At 55.7% G+C, this 17085-nt stretch overlaps 2 protein-coding genes across 2 annotated transcripts; both read left to right on the forward strand.

Annotated features, from left to right (window-relative positions):
• The first annotated feature begins 2740 nt into the window (after positions 1 to 2740).
• Positions 2741 to 8262, forward strand: FIS1 (fission, mitochondrial 1). Its single transcript, XM_012448998.3, has 5 exons — positions 2741 to 2875; positions 3710 to 3842; positions 6976 to 7052; positions 7618 to 7723; positions 7964 to 8262. Exons 1-5 carry the CDS (start codon positions 2831 to 2833, stop codon positions 8059 to 8061), a joined length of 459 nt encoding a protein of 152 aa, XP_012304421.1. The 5' UTR covers positions 2741 to 2830; the 3' UTR covers positions 8062 to 8262.
• Positions 8263 to 8353: 91 nt separating this feature from the next.
• Positions 8354 to 15986, forward strand: CLDN15 (claudin 15). The gene is made up of 4 exons (XM_012448996.2): positions 8354 to 10463; positions 13774 to 13938; positions 15430 to 15511; positions 15616 to 15986. The coding sequence occupies exons 1-4, from the start codon at positions 10247 to 10249 to the stop codon at positions 15884 to 15886; spliced, it is 735 nt and encodes a 244-aa protein (XP_012304419.1). The 5' UTR covers positions 8354 to 10246; the 3' UTR covers positions 15887 to 15986.
• The last annotated feature ends 1099 nt before the right edge of the window (positions 15987 to 17085 follow it).

Genomic DNA, 17085 nt, shown 5'->3' on the forward strand with positions numbered 1-17085 from the left:
GAAAGATGCTTTTATTGGCTGAACGCAGTGGCTCATGCCTGAAATCCCAGCACTTTGGGAGGCCGAGGCAGGCAGATCACTTGAGCTCAGGAGTTCCAGACCAGCCTGGGCAATATGGCAAAACCCCGTCTCTACAAAAAAAAAATGCAAAAATTGGCCCCGCTCGGTGGCTCAGGCCTGTCACAGCACTTTGAGAGGCCGAGACACGTGGATCACCTGAGGTCAGGAGTTCCAGACCACCTAATATAGAGAAACCCTGTCTACTAAAAATACAAAATTACTCCAGCATGGTGGTGCATGCCTGTAATCCCAGCTACTCGGGAGGCTAAGGCAAGAGAATCAATTGAACTCAGGAAGCGGAGGTTGCAGTGAGCTGAGATCACGCCATTGCACTCCAGCCTGGGCAACAAGAGCGAAACTCCATCTCAGGAAAAAAAAAAAAAATCAGCCAGGTGTGGTGGTACGTGCCTGTGGTCCCAGCTACTTTGGAGGCCAAAGTGGGAGGTCGAGGCGCAGTGAGCCAAGATCATGCCACTGCACTCAAACCTGGGGTCAGAGTGAGCCTCTGTCTCAAAAAAAAAAGAAAAAAAAGATGCTCTTATTACTCCCATCACTCAGGAAATTAAGGATTTTAGGGCCTTTGTATTGGGAATCAGGACAGAGATCAAGTATATATTTCTTATTATGTCACAGTGCTTTTATTTGTTTAGTTTTTTCCATTTTCCGCATGAAAATGTAAACTCCATAACAGCTTACATTGTGCCAGGCTACTATTTGTAGGCAACTAATTGGGTACCTACTATGTGCTGGGCCATAGTAGGTACCTTAAAGTTAGTTGCCTACAAATAGTAGCCTGGCACATACTAGGAGCTCAATTAGTATTTCTCGAATGAATTAAATTATGAGTAAATGAATGAGCCAGATAAGCAATGACAGAAGGGTCAGATGTTCCAAACAGAGAGGACTGCCTGTGCAGCAGAGCTGTGGCCACTGGAGGTTTGAGAGCTGACGGAAGGCCTGTAGGACTGGTGTACATACCCAGAGAGGTAGTGAAAGATGAGGAAGAGAATTAACCATGACTAGACCCTAACAGACCTTGAAGGCTTATTTGCTCTCAGGGCAGTAAGAAGGCATGAAAGGGTTTAATGTAAATTGAGAATTGCATCTTTTTTTTTTTTTTTGAGATGAAGTTTCTCTTTGTCACCCGGGATGGAGTGCAGTGGCATGATCTTGGCTCACTGTAACCTCCGCCTCCCAGGTTCAAGCCATTCTTCTGCCTCAGCCTCCCGAGTAGCTGGGATCACAGGCACCCGCCACCATGCCCAGCTAATTTTTTGTATTTTTAGTAGAGATGGGGTTTCATCATGTTGGCCAGGCTAGTCTCGAACTCCTGACCTCAGGTGATCCACCTGCCTCGGCCTCCCAAAGTGCTGAGATTACAGGTGTGAGCCACCGCACCCGGCCCTAGTATCCATCTTTTTATCCTCTGTGCCCACCCCAAGGCCCAGCCACAATTAGGTGCTCTATACATCTCTGAATGGACGTGAGGTTTTCTCCTTCAGGTTTATGCTAATGGGCATCAAGGAGCCAGTTCCCCAACCTGGGGATCCTCTCAAGGCTTACAGAGCTCACTGTATCAGTCATTGCAACCATCCAGGCCAAATAGGGAAGAATAACTTTTGCCTTTCTAACTCACGATACTATCATGAGAAGAAAAATATTAGAGGCTTGGCCGGGCACAGTGACTCACGCCTGTAATCCCAGCACTTTGGGAGGTCGAGGAAGGCGGATCATCTGAGGTAAAGTTTGAGACCAGCCTAGCTGACATGGTGAAACCCCATCTCTATTAAAAATACAAAAAATAGCCAGGTGTGGTGACGGGTGCCTGTAATCCCAGTTACTCTGGAGCCTGAGGCAAAAGAACTTCTTGAACCCAGAAGGTGGAGGTTGCAATGAGCCAAGATCGTGCCACTGCACTCCAGCCTGGGTGGCAGAGTGAGACTACATCTCAAAAAAAAAAAGGATTTGAAAGTTTCTACCGACCCAGTCCCCTCTCTGCACAGAAACAAGCCAGAGGTGTCCGAACCTTTCTCCTCCGACAAGGTCTCTGTCGCCCAAGCTGGAGTGAGTGCAGTGACGTGATAACTCACTGCAGCCTTGAACTCCTGGGCTCAAGCGATCCACCTGCCTCCGCCGCCTCAGTAGCTGGGAGTACAGGTGCAGGCCACCACGCCGGTTAAATTTTTAAAAAAATTTGTAGAGATGGGGTCTCTCTATGTTTCCCAGGCTGGTCTTGAACTCCTGGCCTCTAGCGATCTTCCCTCCGCGGCCTCTCAAGGTGTTGAGGTTACAGGCGAGAGCCACGTGCCTGGCCCCAGGTTCTAGTTAAGATTTTGTTGCAGGCAGTAAAAAGTCACATGGCTTCCCAGGTCCTATATTTCTGCTGGGTGTCAGCTTGGCACCTAATGTGATGTGATCTCCGGCCAGCTTTCCACCCTCCTCTGTTTGCTGTTTTCACCCTGGGGGCTAACCGCTAAGACATAGCATCCAGCTTCCCAAGGGAAGCCTCCATTGGGGAAGGCACCGGCTGGGGTACCGGGGAACACCCACTTGGGAAAGGTCTCCCTGAGCGCATTTTGCGGGCCGGAGATACCGGCTGAGCCTGCGCACTAGCGCCCCACCCGCGCCGCTGAGCCGGAGGAAGGGGCGGGGCGTCGCCAAGTCGGGCCCGCATCCGCCGGACGCCGGAAGTGGCTCTCCGCCCCTGCCACTGGACCATGGAGACTCTGGCACAGTAGATTGTGGTGTGAGGCTCGAGGGGGCAGTGGCCATGGAGGCCGTACTGAACGAGCTGGTGTCTGTGGAGGACCTGCTGGTGAGGCCTGGCCCGGACAGAGGGAAAGGGAGGGTCGGAGGTCGGGTCCTGAGGAGAGTCAGGTAGCTGGCCGAACCCTCCTCCCGGCATCAGCTTGGCCGAGGGAACCCGAACTACTACTCCCGGCAGCCTCCGCAGCGCCTGTCTCCTGCCCGAAGGGCCCGCTATGCTGCAGAGGCTCCTGGGGGTTGTAGTGTCCTGAGCTCCCACACCACAGACTGCGGGCCTGGAGCTCCAAGTGGTTAGACTGCCGGGCTGTGGGATCCTGCTGTGAAGTCAGGGCGCTCCTCCAGCGGTGGTAGAATACAGTGACCATCATAAGGTGTCACGTATTATTGCGTCCCGCACGGTGCTAAGGCATCGCATTCCAGATCTCAGTCTTTCTTTGTAGCTCTAGGAGGTAGGCACCACTTCTATTCCTGGACATTAAAAGGTCCAGGCCCGGCAGAGTGGGGCAAGATGGGGCCAGCAGCCTCAGAAGAGGACCGCGTGGGCTGTTGTTGAGCAGTTCTGACAGGGTGTTTACTGTTCGACCGTCGAGTCAGCTGCTCCGGGAGCGGTGCCTGGAGCTGCCACCAGGTGGCATCTCCGCTCGGTACCGCCGCGGGGGAGGGGAGACCAGGGGGCCTGTGTCCCAAGAGCTGGCCCGCAGGCCTGGAGGAGCCGAAAGCCTGGGTCCAGGGCCCGGAGATAGCAGAAGCTGGGGTGCCAGATACCGAGACCGGCGAGGGAAAGGGGGCAGGGCCAGGGAGATGGGGTGTGACCGACACCATGTCCAGATAGAGAATGGTTGACGCCCTTCGTTTCTAAATGATTCCTTTCCTCCTCTGGCAGAAGTTTGAAAGGAAATTTCAGTCTGAGAAGGCAGCAGGCTCGGTGTCCAAGAGCACGCAGTTTGAGTACGCCTGGTGCCTGGTGCGGAGCAAGTACAATGATGACATTCTTAAAGGCATCGCGCTGCTCGAGGGTGAGGCACTGGGCGACCTAACTCCCCTTCCCGCTGCCTTCGGGGCTGCTGTACGACGTGGGCCCCTCTAGTCCAGGAACCTCGCAGTTGTCTCCGGTAGATTTACTGCAGCAAGGGCTATACTTAGCCTGACTTCTCCCACTAAACTTTTGGCTACTTACCACCCACCATTGTTTTGCCAGACAGTCATAGCCTGCTAGTTCCCCTAAGACTATGTTGATCTGGGAAAGTGCCTTGAGGTCATGCAGCTAATCAATTAATGGCTGAATTGGGACTAGAAGCTCCAGTTTTGAGACACCCAAGCCTATGCCGCCCGTCCCCCCAACACCACCACCTTGTTGCTTAGTTAGCAGCTATGAGAATCTTTTGTAGCATGGAAGAGGTACAGAGGACTGTCCTACAAATTTTTGAGCAGACAGTGTTTTTTGTCTTTTGTTTTTGTTTCAGACAGAGTCTTGCTTTGTCTCCCAGGCTGGAGTGCAGTGGTGCCATCCCAGCTCATTGCAACCTCCGCCTCCCGGTTCAAGCAGGCCCGCCACCACACCCGGCTAATTTTTGTATTTTTAGTAGACAAGAGTTTCACCATGTTGGCCAGGCTGGTCTCAGACTCCTGACCTCAGGTGATCCGCCCACCCCAGTCTCCCAAAGTGCTGGGATCACGGCCTGAGCCACTGCATGCGGCCAGATTGTGCTTTTTGGATTGGAACCCTATTTCCCATTGGTTTTGGGTGGGTCACCATTTGTCAGAGGCCACAATACTTAACCACTTAATTTCTCTGTAACCCCTTTCTTTTGTTCAAGTAACAATTTATAAGCACACAGTATACAACCATCCCTCTGTATCCATGGGGGATTGGTTCTAGGAACTCCACTCCCACAGATACCAATAGCCACCCAAGTTTGTGGTGTTACATGTAACTTATACATCTTCTCCCATATACTTTAAATTATCTGTAGATTACTTATAATACCAAATACAATGTAAATGCTGTGTAAATAGTATACTGTATTGTTTAGGGAATAATGGCAAGAAAAAAGGTCTGTTCATGTTCAGTACAGATGCAACTATCTTTTTTTTCTGAGTATTTTTGATCCATGGTTCGTTGAATCCATGAATACAGAATGCTGATGTGCTAGCAAAGGATGCCTATTGAAAATCTATGAAGATAAGACTATTTCTTAAAAGATACAAATAATTTCACTGTGTGTTTGTCTACTTTCACAATTCAGATTTTCAGGTTTATTCTGCAGCAGGGTGTAGCTGTAGAAGAAACGGCCCCTCCAAGTGTTGCCACTCTAGTTGAGGAGACAATACAGACACTTAGGAAGATTTATAAACGCCTGCAAAACTATTTGGCAACAAATTCTAGTGCATAGAGTACAGTTATCCTCTGGGAAGTCTCTGAATTAAGAAGGTCAGGTGGGGCCAGGTGGCTCAAGCCTGTAATCCCAGCAGTTTGGGAGGCCAAGGTGGCGGATCATGAGGTCAGGGGTTTGAGACCAGTCTGGCCAACATGGTGAAACCCTGTCTCTATTAAAAATACAAAAATTAACTGGGTGTGGTGGCTTGCGCCTGTAATCCCAGCTACTCAGGAGGCTGAGGCAGGAGAATCGCTTGAACCCAGGAGGGGGAGGTTGCAGTAAGCAGAGATCATGCCACTGCACTCTGCTCTGGGCAACAGAGCAAGACTCCGTCTAAAAAAAAAAAGGAAAAAGAAAAAAAGAAAGTCAAGTGGGGCCAGGCTCTGTGGCTCATGCCTGTAATCTTAGCACTTTGGGAGGCCAAGACCAGAGGATGGCTTGAGGCCAGGAATTAGAGACCAGCCTGGGCAACACAGGGAAATCTTGTCTGATTTTTTTTTTTTTTTTTTTGAGATGGAGTCTTGCTCTGTAGCCAGGCTGGAGTGCAGTGGCGCAATCTTGGCTCAGTGCAACATCCGCCTCCTGGTTCAAGCGATTCTCCTGTCTCAGCCTCCCAAGTAACTGGGACTACAGGTGCCTGCCACCATGTCCAGTTAATGTCTGATTATTTTTCATTTCATTAAAAATTTTTTTGCTACAAATAAAGACAAGGCCTCACTATGTTACCCAGCCTGGTCTCAAACTCCTGAGCTCAAGTGATCCACCTGCCTTGGGCTCCCAAAGTACTGGGATTACAGGCGTGAGCCACCACAACTGGCCTGTCTCTATAACAAAAAGTTTTTAATTAGCCAGGTGTGGTGGTGTGCGCTTATAGTCCCAGCTACTCAGGAGGCAGAGGCAAGAGGACCACTGAGCCCAGGAGTTGAGGCTGCAGTGAGGCATGGATGTGCTACTGTGCTCCAGCCTGAGTGACAGGGCGAGACCCTATCTCGAAAGAGGGGAAGGAAAGAAAGAAGAAGGAAAGAGAGGAAGAGAGGAAAGGAAGGAAGGAAGGAAGGAAAAGTCAGGTGGGGTCTTCAGGGAAGGCTAATTGAAGGTGAGTTTTGAGCTGATTTTTTTAAGGGGGGGGTCCTAACATTTTTTAAAACAATAATTGGACAGCAGGCATTATAGTTAAAACCACAGTAGCAGCACTTTAGGAAGGCGAGGCAGGCAGATCACCTGAGGTCAGGAGATTGAGACCAGCCTGGCCAAGATGGTGAAACCCCATCTCTATTGAAAATACAGAAATTAGCTGAGTGTGGTGGTAGGTGCCTGTAATTCCAGCTACTCGGGAGGCTCAGGCAGGAAAATTGCTTGAATCCGGGAGGCAGAGGTTGCAGTGAGCCGAGATCACACCACTGCACTCCAGCCTGGGCAACAAGAGCGAAACTCCTTCTCAAAAAAACAAAAAACAAAAAAAAAGGCACTGCAGATGCCAAAACTTGAGTTGTGCTGCCTTTGGCTTCTCCAAGGCCCCGACTTCCTCAGTTCAGTTGGATGGACCGGTCAGCTGTAATACTGATAAAGGGATGGTGTTGGGGCAGCAGGGGTTCACCCTGCCCCAGAGCTCCGGCTAGAGGTGCCGGGAGTGACTGGAGCTGAAAGGGAGGCTCAGGACAGTGACCCTCCCAAGACCGCAGAGGCATTCAGAGAGTGGAAGGGGCCTGTGGGACGCAGCATTAGGAAATGGGAGAAGCGGTTCTCACCGTCTTCCCTGCCCCTTTCCCAGAGCTGCTGCCCAAAGGAAGCAAAGAAGAACAGCGGGATTACGTCTTCTACCTGGCGGTGGGAAACTACCGGCTCAAGGTGAGGCGGGGCCCTCCTTCCCTTCACCCTCCTCTGGGGGCTGCAGTACCTCCTTACTGCTATCCTCCAGGGCCAGGGAGGCTGAAGGGATGCAGAGGTGTGGAGCGGTGTCAGATCAGGACTCCGAGGGAAGATCAGAGTGCTGAGGGTGTGGGAGAAAGGTGACGTCAAGAGGTTGGGTGCAGGCCCAAGCCTTGCAGTGTTATCTCCCTCAGAGTTGGGGTGGTTTAGTTTGTGGACTCTACTCCGTGGGGTGAGGCTGGAGGGAGGGGAGGGGTGGAGGTTGAGGGAGGAGCCCCCAGGGCTGAAGAAGGGAAGGTCCTTCAGGTGGGCAGGAGTTGTGGGATACTGAGCTGTAGCTGGCCCAGTGGCTCACACCTGTAATCCCGGCTACTTGGGAGGCTGAGGCAGGAGGATTGCCTGAGCCTGGGAGTTTGAGGCTGCAGTGAGCTGTGATTGCGATGCTGCACTCCAGCTTGGCCAACAGAGTGAGACCTCATCTCTTATTTAAAAAAAAAAAAAAAACTTGGGGGTGTGTCTAATGAGTGCGTTTCCCCGAGCATAGGAGTATGAGAAGGCTTTAAAGTACGTCCGAGGGCTGCTGCAGACAGAGCCCGAGAACAACCAGGCCAAGGAACTGGAGCGGCTCATTGACAAGGCCATGAAGAAAGGTGACAGCCTCGGCTCCTTCATTCGGCCCTCTCCTCTCCACGTGTGGTCGCTTTGGTTTCTCTGTAAATGAACCCCTCCAGGCAGCCCCTCCTCAGCCCCACCCCTTTCCGTTCTGAGAGTCCCTTGCCCTGCGACTCCAGGTAGGGGTGCACAACTGTTGAGGAGCAGGGCTGGCGGAAGGGGACAGTCAGGGTCCCTGCACGGGCGGGGCTCCTGACAGTGTCCCTTTCCTTCCCCAGATGGACTGGTGGGCATGGCCATCGTGGGTGGCATGGCCCTGGGCGTGGCGGGCCTGGCTGGACTCATCGGACTAGCTGTGTCCAAGTCCAAATCCTGAAGGACGCGTGGGAGCCCGTGGAGAACGCTCCAGGAGGGCCTGTCTGTCCTTGCTGTCCCTTGCCTGTTCTCCCCCTGCACCCCTGTGTCTGTCCTCTGTGGCCTTCAGCTAACTTCTGCTCCCCTGAGACCCCTCGTCTTTCAGCCCCAAATCATGCGCTTTGGGATGAGTGTAAATAAAACGGGGCTGTGGCTTGGGAAACTGTGTCTGTGTTGAGAGAAGGGGTGGGTTCCGAACGCTGGACGCAGGGGACAGAGGCGCCACTCGTGGTCCTTTCCTGCCCCTGCCCTCCAGGTTGGCACGGGCTTTGTCCACTGAGCAGCCCAGAGCCCACACCCTTCCTCCCTTCCCTGAAGCCATGTCCTTGAGAGTGCCGGGCAGCTTGAAGACACAGGGCTTTTCCATGGTCCCAGAGTCCTGGGAGAAGGCAGTGACCTGAGCAGGAGTGGGCAGAGCTGTGGGGCCGGGCCGGGCTTCAAGCTGGCCTTCTCCTCTGACCCACTCAGCTGCCCCTCTGGGGTTTTCCACAGCAGGCCCCCCTTGGCATCCTCCTCTACCCCGCCCTTCCCTTCCTTTGTCTTCCTGTGGCCTCCTCTTCCTCCTACCACCTCCTCCTCCAGGGAGGGGGGCCCTGTGGGGGAAGGAAACCTGCCTCTGGCACAGAGTAGGCATGGGTCCCAGGAGAGGTCAGAGCCCAGGGCACTCCAGCTCTTGCCTGTGGGCTGGAAGGTCAGGACCCAGCCCCACCTGGCCAGCCTCCCCACCTGGTGCCAGGCTCCGCATGGGCCTGTTTTGCTTCACTGCATACCTCTCGTTCCACAAGCCAGGCCAGCCTGGCCAGGGGTAGGGAGGAGACAAGCTTAAGGGAGGCTGGGAGAGGCTGGATGAGCCCAGTGGGGCCAGGTAGGTGCTCTGCACTGGCTCCAGATGGGGACCCAGAGGCTGCTAATCCATCATCATTTGCGGATCGAGCCGGTGACAGTTGCTGATAACTGAGAACAGGTTGCAGAGCTCAGCCACAGGGTCACGCTCCAGGCCACTGGCAGCAGGACCAGGCTCGATGCTGAGTCAAAGATCAACTTAGGAGGAAATTGGAGTTTTGGGCGAGAGCAACTCCCTGGTGGCCTCACTCAGGCCTACAGTGCTCACACCCAGGACAGTCCCCACTGCCGAGCAGGCAGCACTGTGGCGGGGGGGTGGGGGTTGGGGGGGCTTGAATCCCTGGTCCCAGTGAGGTCTTTGTGTTTCCTCGGCTGGTCTTGAACTCCTGAGTTCAAGCAGTCCTCTCAGCCCAGCCTCCCAAAGTGCTGGGATTACAGGCGAGAGCCACTGCACCCGGCCCCTGGACCCACTTTGCCCCACTTCTCCCCACTGCCCATGCAGTGAGCAGTTGGGCCTGTCACTGACGGAGCAGAGGCAAGCTCAGGGGACTGAGACCCCTGGCTGAGTAGCCTTGGTGAATGAATTGGGGGCTAAGTTCCAGTCCAGGCTGGATGGAGCCCAGGGCTGTGTGTCTCCCAGCCTCCTGTCCCCTTATCCACATTCGTCTTCCTTAGAGACTCGAATGCCCCAACGCCTAGGTCTGCGAGTGTCAGATTGTTCTCACGGTCCCTCCATCCTTCTCCGCTGAAGGCTGCTCTTCATTCTGTCTCTGTCCCTTGTTGCTCTCACGTCTGTCTCTGTCATCTTTTCACTCCTTGTCCCTCTTACTCCGTTCTCTGGCCCCCAATGAAAGCTGAGTCAGAGACACTTCCCCTCAGTTCCCAACGCCTCCCTTGGGGGGCCCCTCCTTGGCCGTGTCTGTCTGTGGCTCCAGGGTAAGTCTGCCCCCCCACCCTCATGGGGCGGGGAGACGGGGCAGCCCAGAGGCTGGGGGGAGGGAGTGGACTTTTGGCCCGTTTCGGTTATTCCCTCTATCTAGTCAACAGCTGCCTCGCGCAGGCTTAGCTCATTCCTCTGACCTGCCAGGAAGCGGAGAGACCCAGAGAGCAGGAGGGAGGCAGAAACCTGGAGGCAGAAAGTGGAGACGGACTTGAGCCAGAGGAAGAGGGAGGCAGAGGCCGAGGCCAATTCCACCCCAGCCTGCCCGGACACCTCTTCTTAGCCGCAGCCCCTGCCAGTTCCCTAGGGGTTCCGCCCCTCCCCCTCTCTGGGGCACCAGCCCCCCGGGGCCCTGCATCCCACCATGTCGATGGCTGTGGAAACCTTTGGCTTCTTCATGGCCGCTGTGGGGCTGCTGATGCTGGGGGTGACTCTGCCAAACAGCTACTGGCGAGTGTCCACCGTGCACGGGAGCGTCATCACCACCAACACCATCTTCGAGAACCTCTGGTTTAGCTGTGCCACGGATTCCATGGGCGTCTACAACTGCTGGGAGTTCCCGTCCTTGCTGGCCCTCTCTGGTATGGGGTGGGGAGCGCTCCGGGGAGAGAGGGCAGTGGGGAAGCAGCAGAGACCCCAGGGGAGGGTGGGTGCTGCCATGAGGATGCAAGGAGCCCTGGATTCAACTCTGGGGGTCTGGGTTCCTGCAGTCAGGAGTGCTGGGGGCAGCCCCTGCCTGGAACTGGAGTGAAGACCTTGTCACACGTGGCCCCCTATGCTAGTGTGGCGCTTTTAGCCGTTACAGGTTCGGGCACCAGAATCAGACCGCTTTCCCAGCTCTATGCCGTGGGCAAGTGATGAAATGAGCTCCATCTCACACACCTGTGAGGTTAGGGTGAGAGTCCCAGTTCACAGGTGCCCAAGAAAGTGCAAATGTTAACGTGAGGTTAACACACATAGGCACTCATACAGTCGAGCATGTTTTGGGGGTGGGATTGCTGGGGTGGGCAGGATGGGGGGGCCCATTTTGGACTCTGGGAGGTTGATGAACTTTCAGGCTCCACAGCCTCCTCAGCCTCACTGTCGGGGACACTGGCCTCCTTGTCCAGCTGACATCTAAAGGGCCCTGGTGAAGGGAGGCGTCTTGCAAGTTGCAGGTTGGGCGTCTGCTGTGAGGGGTGGTGTGCATGCAGGTGTGTGGGGCTTCCAGGACAGGGTCTTTCTGGGGTCTTAGAGGGCTGGAGCCACAGCTCTTTGGGGCCAGGGCAGTTCTTTCTGTGGCTGCAGCACCTCCTGCTCCCTGCTCACCCCCTAGGATGAGGACGCCCCACTGTTCCCCAGGGCAGTCTCCCCTCAGTCTGATTCTATGCCAGAAACAGCCCTGGCGTCTGTGAACTGCTCGAGGTGCCGCTCCACGCCCTCCTGGGTCCTTCGGGGCCAGCCCGCTCTCCAGGCACCGCGTGGCAGGGAAGGCACTGAGGGCAACGCTGCACATGAAGCGGGGCTTAGAGAAACCGCCCCCAGTGATGTCGGAGCTGCTCTGGCAGTCAGGGGGTCTGAGTGGGTCTCCTGTGCCCCACTACACCCAGCCCCTCCTGGGAAGCACCGGCAAAGGCTTTGTGTTTTCCTCCTCCTCTCCAGGACTGACTGTGCAGGGCAGGAGCCCCCTCCCCGCCCAAGAAAAACCCTCTAAAAGCGGAGTACAAACCTGGGCCAGAAGCCCAGAGTGCTGAGTGGCCAGAAGGGACATTGGAGGTAGCCCCGACATCCACTCCTCAGATACCCCATGCTATGGGGCAGGGGCTCTGCTGTGAGCCTGCATACCCAAGAGGGTCCCCCTTGGGAACCACATGAAAGACGGTGCCTTAGTCCCCAGGGCATGGGGCAGAGGGTGGTGGGGTTCCAGGCCTTGGGGTAGGTGGTTCTATGTTATCTCCACCATGGGGAGGTGGGGGGAACCGTTACAGAAGCTGAAAGGCCTTGGCAAGGTGGAGCACCCCACCCCAAATCTCACAGGCAGGAGAGGGGAGCCGGGACTCAGACTCCACAGCGGGTGTGGTCCTGGGAGACGGACCTGACTGCATCTCCCAAAGGTGCACCCCAATCCCTGCCACACCATCCATGTGCCCTCAGGCCCTTCCAGAGTCTCTCCTTTGACTCCAGAGCTACCTGGGGACTCACAACCGGTGTCAGCCCCAGAGGGAGTGGCTGGAGGAAGAAAGTACTCCCAGAGAACTTTGCCCCTCCTGCCTACCCCCCGACTCTGCACCCTTCATCTCCTGCCAGGGGCCAGCCTTTCCCCTTCAGCACCAACGGTTATGCCCCACCCGGAAAAGGGGTGCAAGGTCCTTGGCAGTGCTTGGCAACTATCAAAGACAGAGAAGGGAGGAGAAGGGAGAAGCCAGAGAGGGAGCCAGCAGCCTCTGGCTCTGAGAAAAGGGAAACTGAGGCACTGAAAGACTGAGCTAGACTGCCAGGATCAGTCCTGGGCCCAGGTATCCCACCTTCCAGGTCAGAAACTCAGCCGGGTGTGGTGGTCCACGCCTGTAACCTGAGCTCCTCTGGAGGCTGAGGCAGGAGGATCACCTGCACCCAGGAGTTCAATCAAGGCTGCAGGGATGAGCTGTGGTGGCGCCACTACACTCCAGCCTGGGCGACAAAGCAAGACCCTGTCTCTAAAACTGCCCTAGGCTGGGTGTGGTGGCTCACGCCTGTAATCCCAACACTTTGGGAGGCCAAGGCGGGTGGATCACAAGGTCAGGAGTTTGAGACCAGCCTGGCCAACATGTTAAAACCCCATCTCTACTAAAGATACAAAAAATTAGCTGGGTGTGGTGGCATGTGCCCATAATCCCAGCTACTTGGGAGGCTGAAGTAGGAGTATCACTGGAACCCGGGAGGCAGAGGTTGCAGTGAACCGAGATCGCGCCATTGCACTCCAGCCTGGGCGACAGAGACTCTGTTTAAACAAAACAAACAAAAAAACTGCCCTAGACCCTCTGCTGTACAGCACTGCTGCCCCCTACCTGTTATTCCAGGAAGAAACCAGTGTCAAAATATCCAGCGCTGTGCTAGGCACTTGAGAATACTTGGAGTGGAATCATGCGGAAGGCAGCAGCGGTGCTTAGCTGTGGGTTCTGTAATACCCAGCAACACGAGAGCAACTCGATAGAGCCGTGGTTCTCAGTGGGGTGACTGCACAGTGATTGTCACAGCTTGTGGGGAGGGGATTGCTACTGGCACCCGGTGGATAGAGGCCAGGGAGGCTTCTGAACATCCCACAGCGCCCAGGACGGCCCCCAGAACAGAGTTACCCAGCCTAGGTGTTGGGAGTGCCCAGGAGAAAGCCTGCAACCCAGGCACAAGCAAAGTGCGCCAGGTGCATGGGAGGAGTAGAGAGCAGGGCAGGAGGGGCCCAGATGCCTAAGGAGGGAGGGGTGACTGCAGCTGGGTAGGATGCAGGAGCCCAGGGGAATGAGAGGACTTGAGGACTGTTAGGTACAAGAGCAAGCAGGTGAGGGGGGCCGAGCGCAGTGGCTCATGCCTGTAACTTTGGGAGGCCAAGATGTGCAGATCACTTGAGGTCAGGAGTTTGAGACCAGTCTGGATAACATGGTGAAACCCTGTCTCTACTAAAAATACAAAAATTAGCCAGGCATAGTGGTGCATGTCTGTATTCCCAGCTACTGGGGAGGCTGAGGCAGGAGAATCACTTGAACCCAGAAGGTGGAGGTTTCGGTGAGGTCAGAATGTGTCACTGCACTCCGTCATGAGTGACAGACTGAGACTCCACCTCAAAAAGAAAAAAAGATGTCGAGGGGCTGTTGGGCTGGCTCCATCACAGAGGGGTGAAAAGATGGGAAAGGCTGATGACTGTGCCCCCACCCCCAGGGTATATTCAGGCCTGCCGGGCGCTCATGATCACCGCCATCTTCCTGGGCTTCCTCGGCCTCTTGCTGGGCATAGTGGGCCTGCGCTGCACCAACATTGGAAGCCTGGAGCTCTCCAGGAAAGCCAAGCTGGCGGCCACCGCAGGGGCCCTCCACATCCTGGCTGGTAACTGGGGAAAGATGAAGGGGCGGGGGTCCCCCTGGGCCACAGACTCCAGGCTGCTTGTCCTCATCTCATCTCCAATTCCCACTCCTCACGCTCGCCTCCCCTAGCCTGGTGTGCGGACACCTGCTCAGCTCTCCCTCATCCATACTCCCCAAATCCCTTGGCTGCAAATCAGCCCAACCTCAGTGTTTCTTGAGCTCCCAGTAGGGGCCAGCCTCTGCCAGGTGTGGGAGGGACTTCAAAGATGAGAGTGAGTGGCTGCCTCTGGGAGCTTGCATTCTGGCTGAGGAGCAGAGTTAGGGCGCACACTACTGCACACACACACAGTGCACAACCACAGTGCCATACCACTGGGCGTGTGGCTTGTGCCTGTAATCCCAGCATTTTGGGAGACCAAGGCAGGCAGATCACAAGGTCAGGAGATCAAGACCATCCTGGCCAACATGGTGAAACCCCATCTCTACTACAATACAAAAAAAAAAAAAAAACAATTAGCCAGGTGTGGTGGCGGGCACCTGTAGTCTTAGCTACTTGGGAGGCTAAGGCAGGAGAATCGCTTGAACCTGGGAGGTGGAGGTTGCAGTGAGCTGAGATCGCACCACTGCACTCCAGCCTGGTGACAAAGCGAGACTCTGTTTCAAAAAAAAAGTTAGCCAGGCGTGGTGGTGGGCACCTATAGTCCCACCAACTCAGAGGCAGGAGAGTAACTTGAACCTGGGAGACAGAGGTTGCAGTGAGCGGAGATCATGCCACTGCACTCTAGCCTGGGCAACAGAGCAAGACTGTCAAAAAATAAAAACCCACAAACACACACACACACAAACAAAAAAAGCCAAGGCGGGAGAACTGGCTTGAGCCCAGGAGTTCCAGACCAGTCTGGGCAGCATAGTGAGACCCTGTCTCAACAAAAAAAATAGTGCCATCTGGCCGTGGCTTTTCAGTTTGTAGAACATTCCTGCACCATCACCTCACAATAAGCCTTTGAGGTAGGGTGGGTATTGCCCTGTTTTCCAGAGATGAAACAGGCCCAGAAAAGTCAGGTGGCTTGCAAGAGGACAAGCACCCAGTGAGTGGGGTGGTGCTAGCCTGGGGGTCTGCCTGGCTTCAGGAAAGGACAACCCTGGGCTCCCAGGGCACCAGCTGGGCTTTCAAGGGTGGTCGGGATTTGGATGGGGCTCTGGGTGAGGAGATGATGGAATGAAGGCCCTAGAGATGGGCATGAACTAGGCAGGTCTGGGACCGAGGACAGGCAGGAAGAGGTCGAGGTAGTGGAGATGAGCAGGGTGGGCTGGAGCCTGAAGGCTACCCTCAGAATTTGACCGCAGAAAGGAGGAAGGCTTATAAGCTGGGCGGGGAGAAATGACTGAGTTAAATTGCTGCTCTTGGACTTGGTGCCCCAACCTACTCCAGACAGCCCCTGCCTGCCTCTCCCGCAAAGCCTTCTCGCCCACTATCCCTCCCCCTGGACTGGGGTCGTCCTCCTGCCCCCAGGTATCTGCGGGATGGTGGCCATCTCCTGGTACGCCTTCAACATCACCCGGGACTTCTTCGATCCCCTGTACCCCGGAACCAAGTGAGTGAGGGAACCCACCCTCGGGGCAGTGGGTGGGACTCAGCCCTGCCCACCGCGCTGGCGCCTCACGGTGCCCCCCACCCCCGCGCTGCCCTTGTGCGCAGGTACGAGCTGGGCCCCGCCCTCTACCTGGGCTGGAGCGCCTCCCTGATCTCCATGCTGGGCGGCCTCTGCCTCTGCTCCACCTGCTGCTGCGGCTCTGATGAGGACGCCGAGCGGGGTTGGGGAGAGGGCGGCACCCCAGCTCTGACCGGGGCCCCGCCCCGCAGCGCCCGGCTGCCTTACGGGGCTCCAGTGTCCGTGAAGCCTGTCGCCACCTCGGACCAAGAAGACGACAGCAGCTTTGACAAATACGGCAAAAACGCCTACGTGTAGCAGCTCTGTCCCGTGGGCCCCAGTGTGCTTCTCCCTGCCCCGCGGAGAGGGGTCCTGGCCGGGGCCCATTCCCCTGTAGCAACTTCAGGGGCCGGCCACGCCCCGCGCCCGGAGCCACGCCCCGCCAGGCCACGCCTCCCCGGTCGGAGCCTCGCCCCGACCACGCCCCCGCCAGGCCAAGAACCGCTCTTGGGAAGTCGCATGCCCACCTGAGGCTGGATCCCTCATCTTCTGAGCCTGGGCTCTGGGCTGTGAAGGGGACGGAGGTGTCCTCGCACGTTTGTATTCTGTATAAATACTAATAAATGTATATTGTGACTGTTCACGCTTGAGGGTGTCAGAAGCGGCCGGCCCCAGACTGTCACCCTGTCCACCACTTTGGGGCTGTGTCATACAGCAAAATAGAAGAGGGGTTGCAAATGATTTCGCGAGTGGCACATAATTGCTGATAAGAGTCACCAAGGAGCAGACCTCGGAAGCCCCCGCTCCAGGAAACTGGAAATGGCAGAGGTGGCCCCTAGCCAGCCTGAGATCCCGAGCCGCTCCTTTCACTCACCTTGGCCAGTCTAGAGCAGAGCTGCGCGCCCTGGGCCTGAGCGTGGATGGATACCATGAGTTATAAGCCTTTTGAAATTCTGTTCCACATTAACTGGGACTGGCACAGGGACATTTCTCCGGGGAAGATGTAGCACTTTCCAGAAGAGTCTCTGGAGGTCCGTGGGGCGGGGGGCGGGGGGGGTCTGTGCACCTCGGTGGTGTCCAGCTCAGATACGGTGCTGGGTTGTGGGTGGGTTTGGTGTAGGCCCAGTGGGTACTGAGCTCAGAGCTGCACCCACTTAAGATGACACAGGCCGGGCTCAGTACCTCACCCCGCTAATCCCAGCACTCTGGAAGGCTGAGGGCTGGGGGGAGTTCGAGACCAGCCTGGCCAATATGGTGAAACCCCTTCCCTACTAAGAAAATACAAAAATTAGCTGACCATGGTGGTGTGCACCTGTAGTCCCAGCTACTCAGGAGGCTGAGGTGGGATGGTCACTTGAACCCAGAAGTTGGAGGCTGCAGTGAGCTGTGATTGAACCACTACACTCCAGCCTGGGTGACAGAGTGATCCCGACTCAAAAAAAAAAAAAAAAAAAAAGATAATGAGGCCACTAGGAAGAAGCGGTGTCCCGTGAAGAAGGGAATGGAGCCCTATCCCA

This window comes from Aotus nancymaae, unplaced genomic scaffold, assembly GCF_030222135.1.
Source record: "Aotus nancymaae isolate 86718 unplaced genomic scaffold, 86718_ANA_hifiasm-v0.15.2.pri h1tg000012l, whole genome shotgun sequence".
In the NCBI taxonomy this organism is placed as follows: domain Eukaryota; kingdom Metazoa; phylum Chordata; class Mammalia; order Primates; family Aotidae; genus Aotus; species Aotus nancymaae.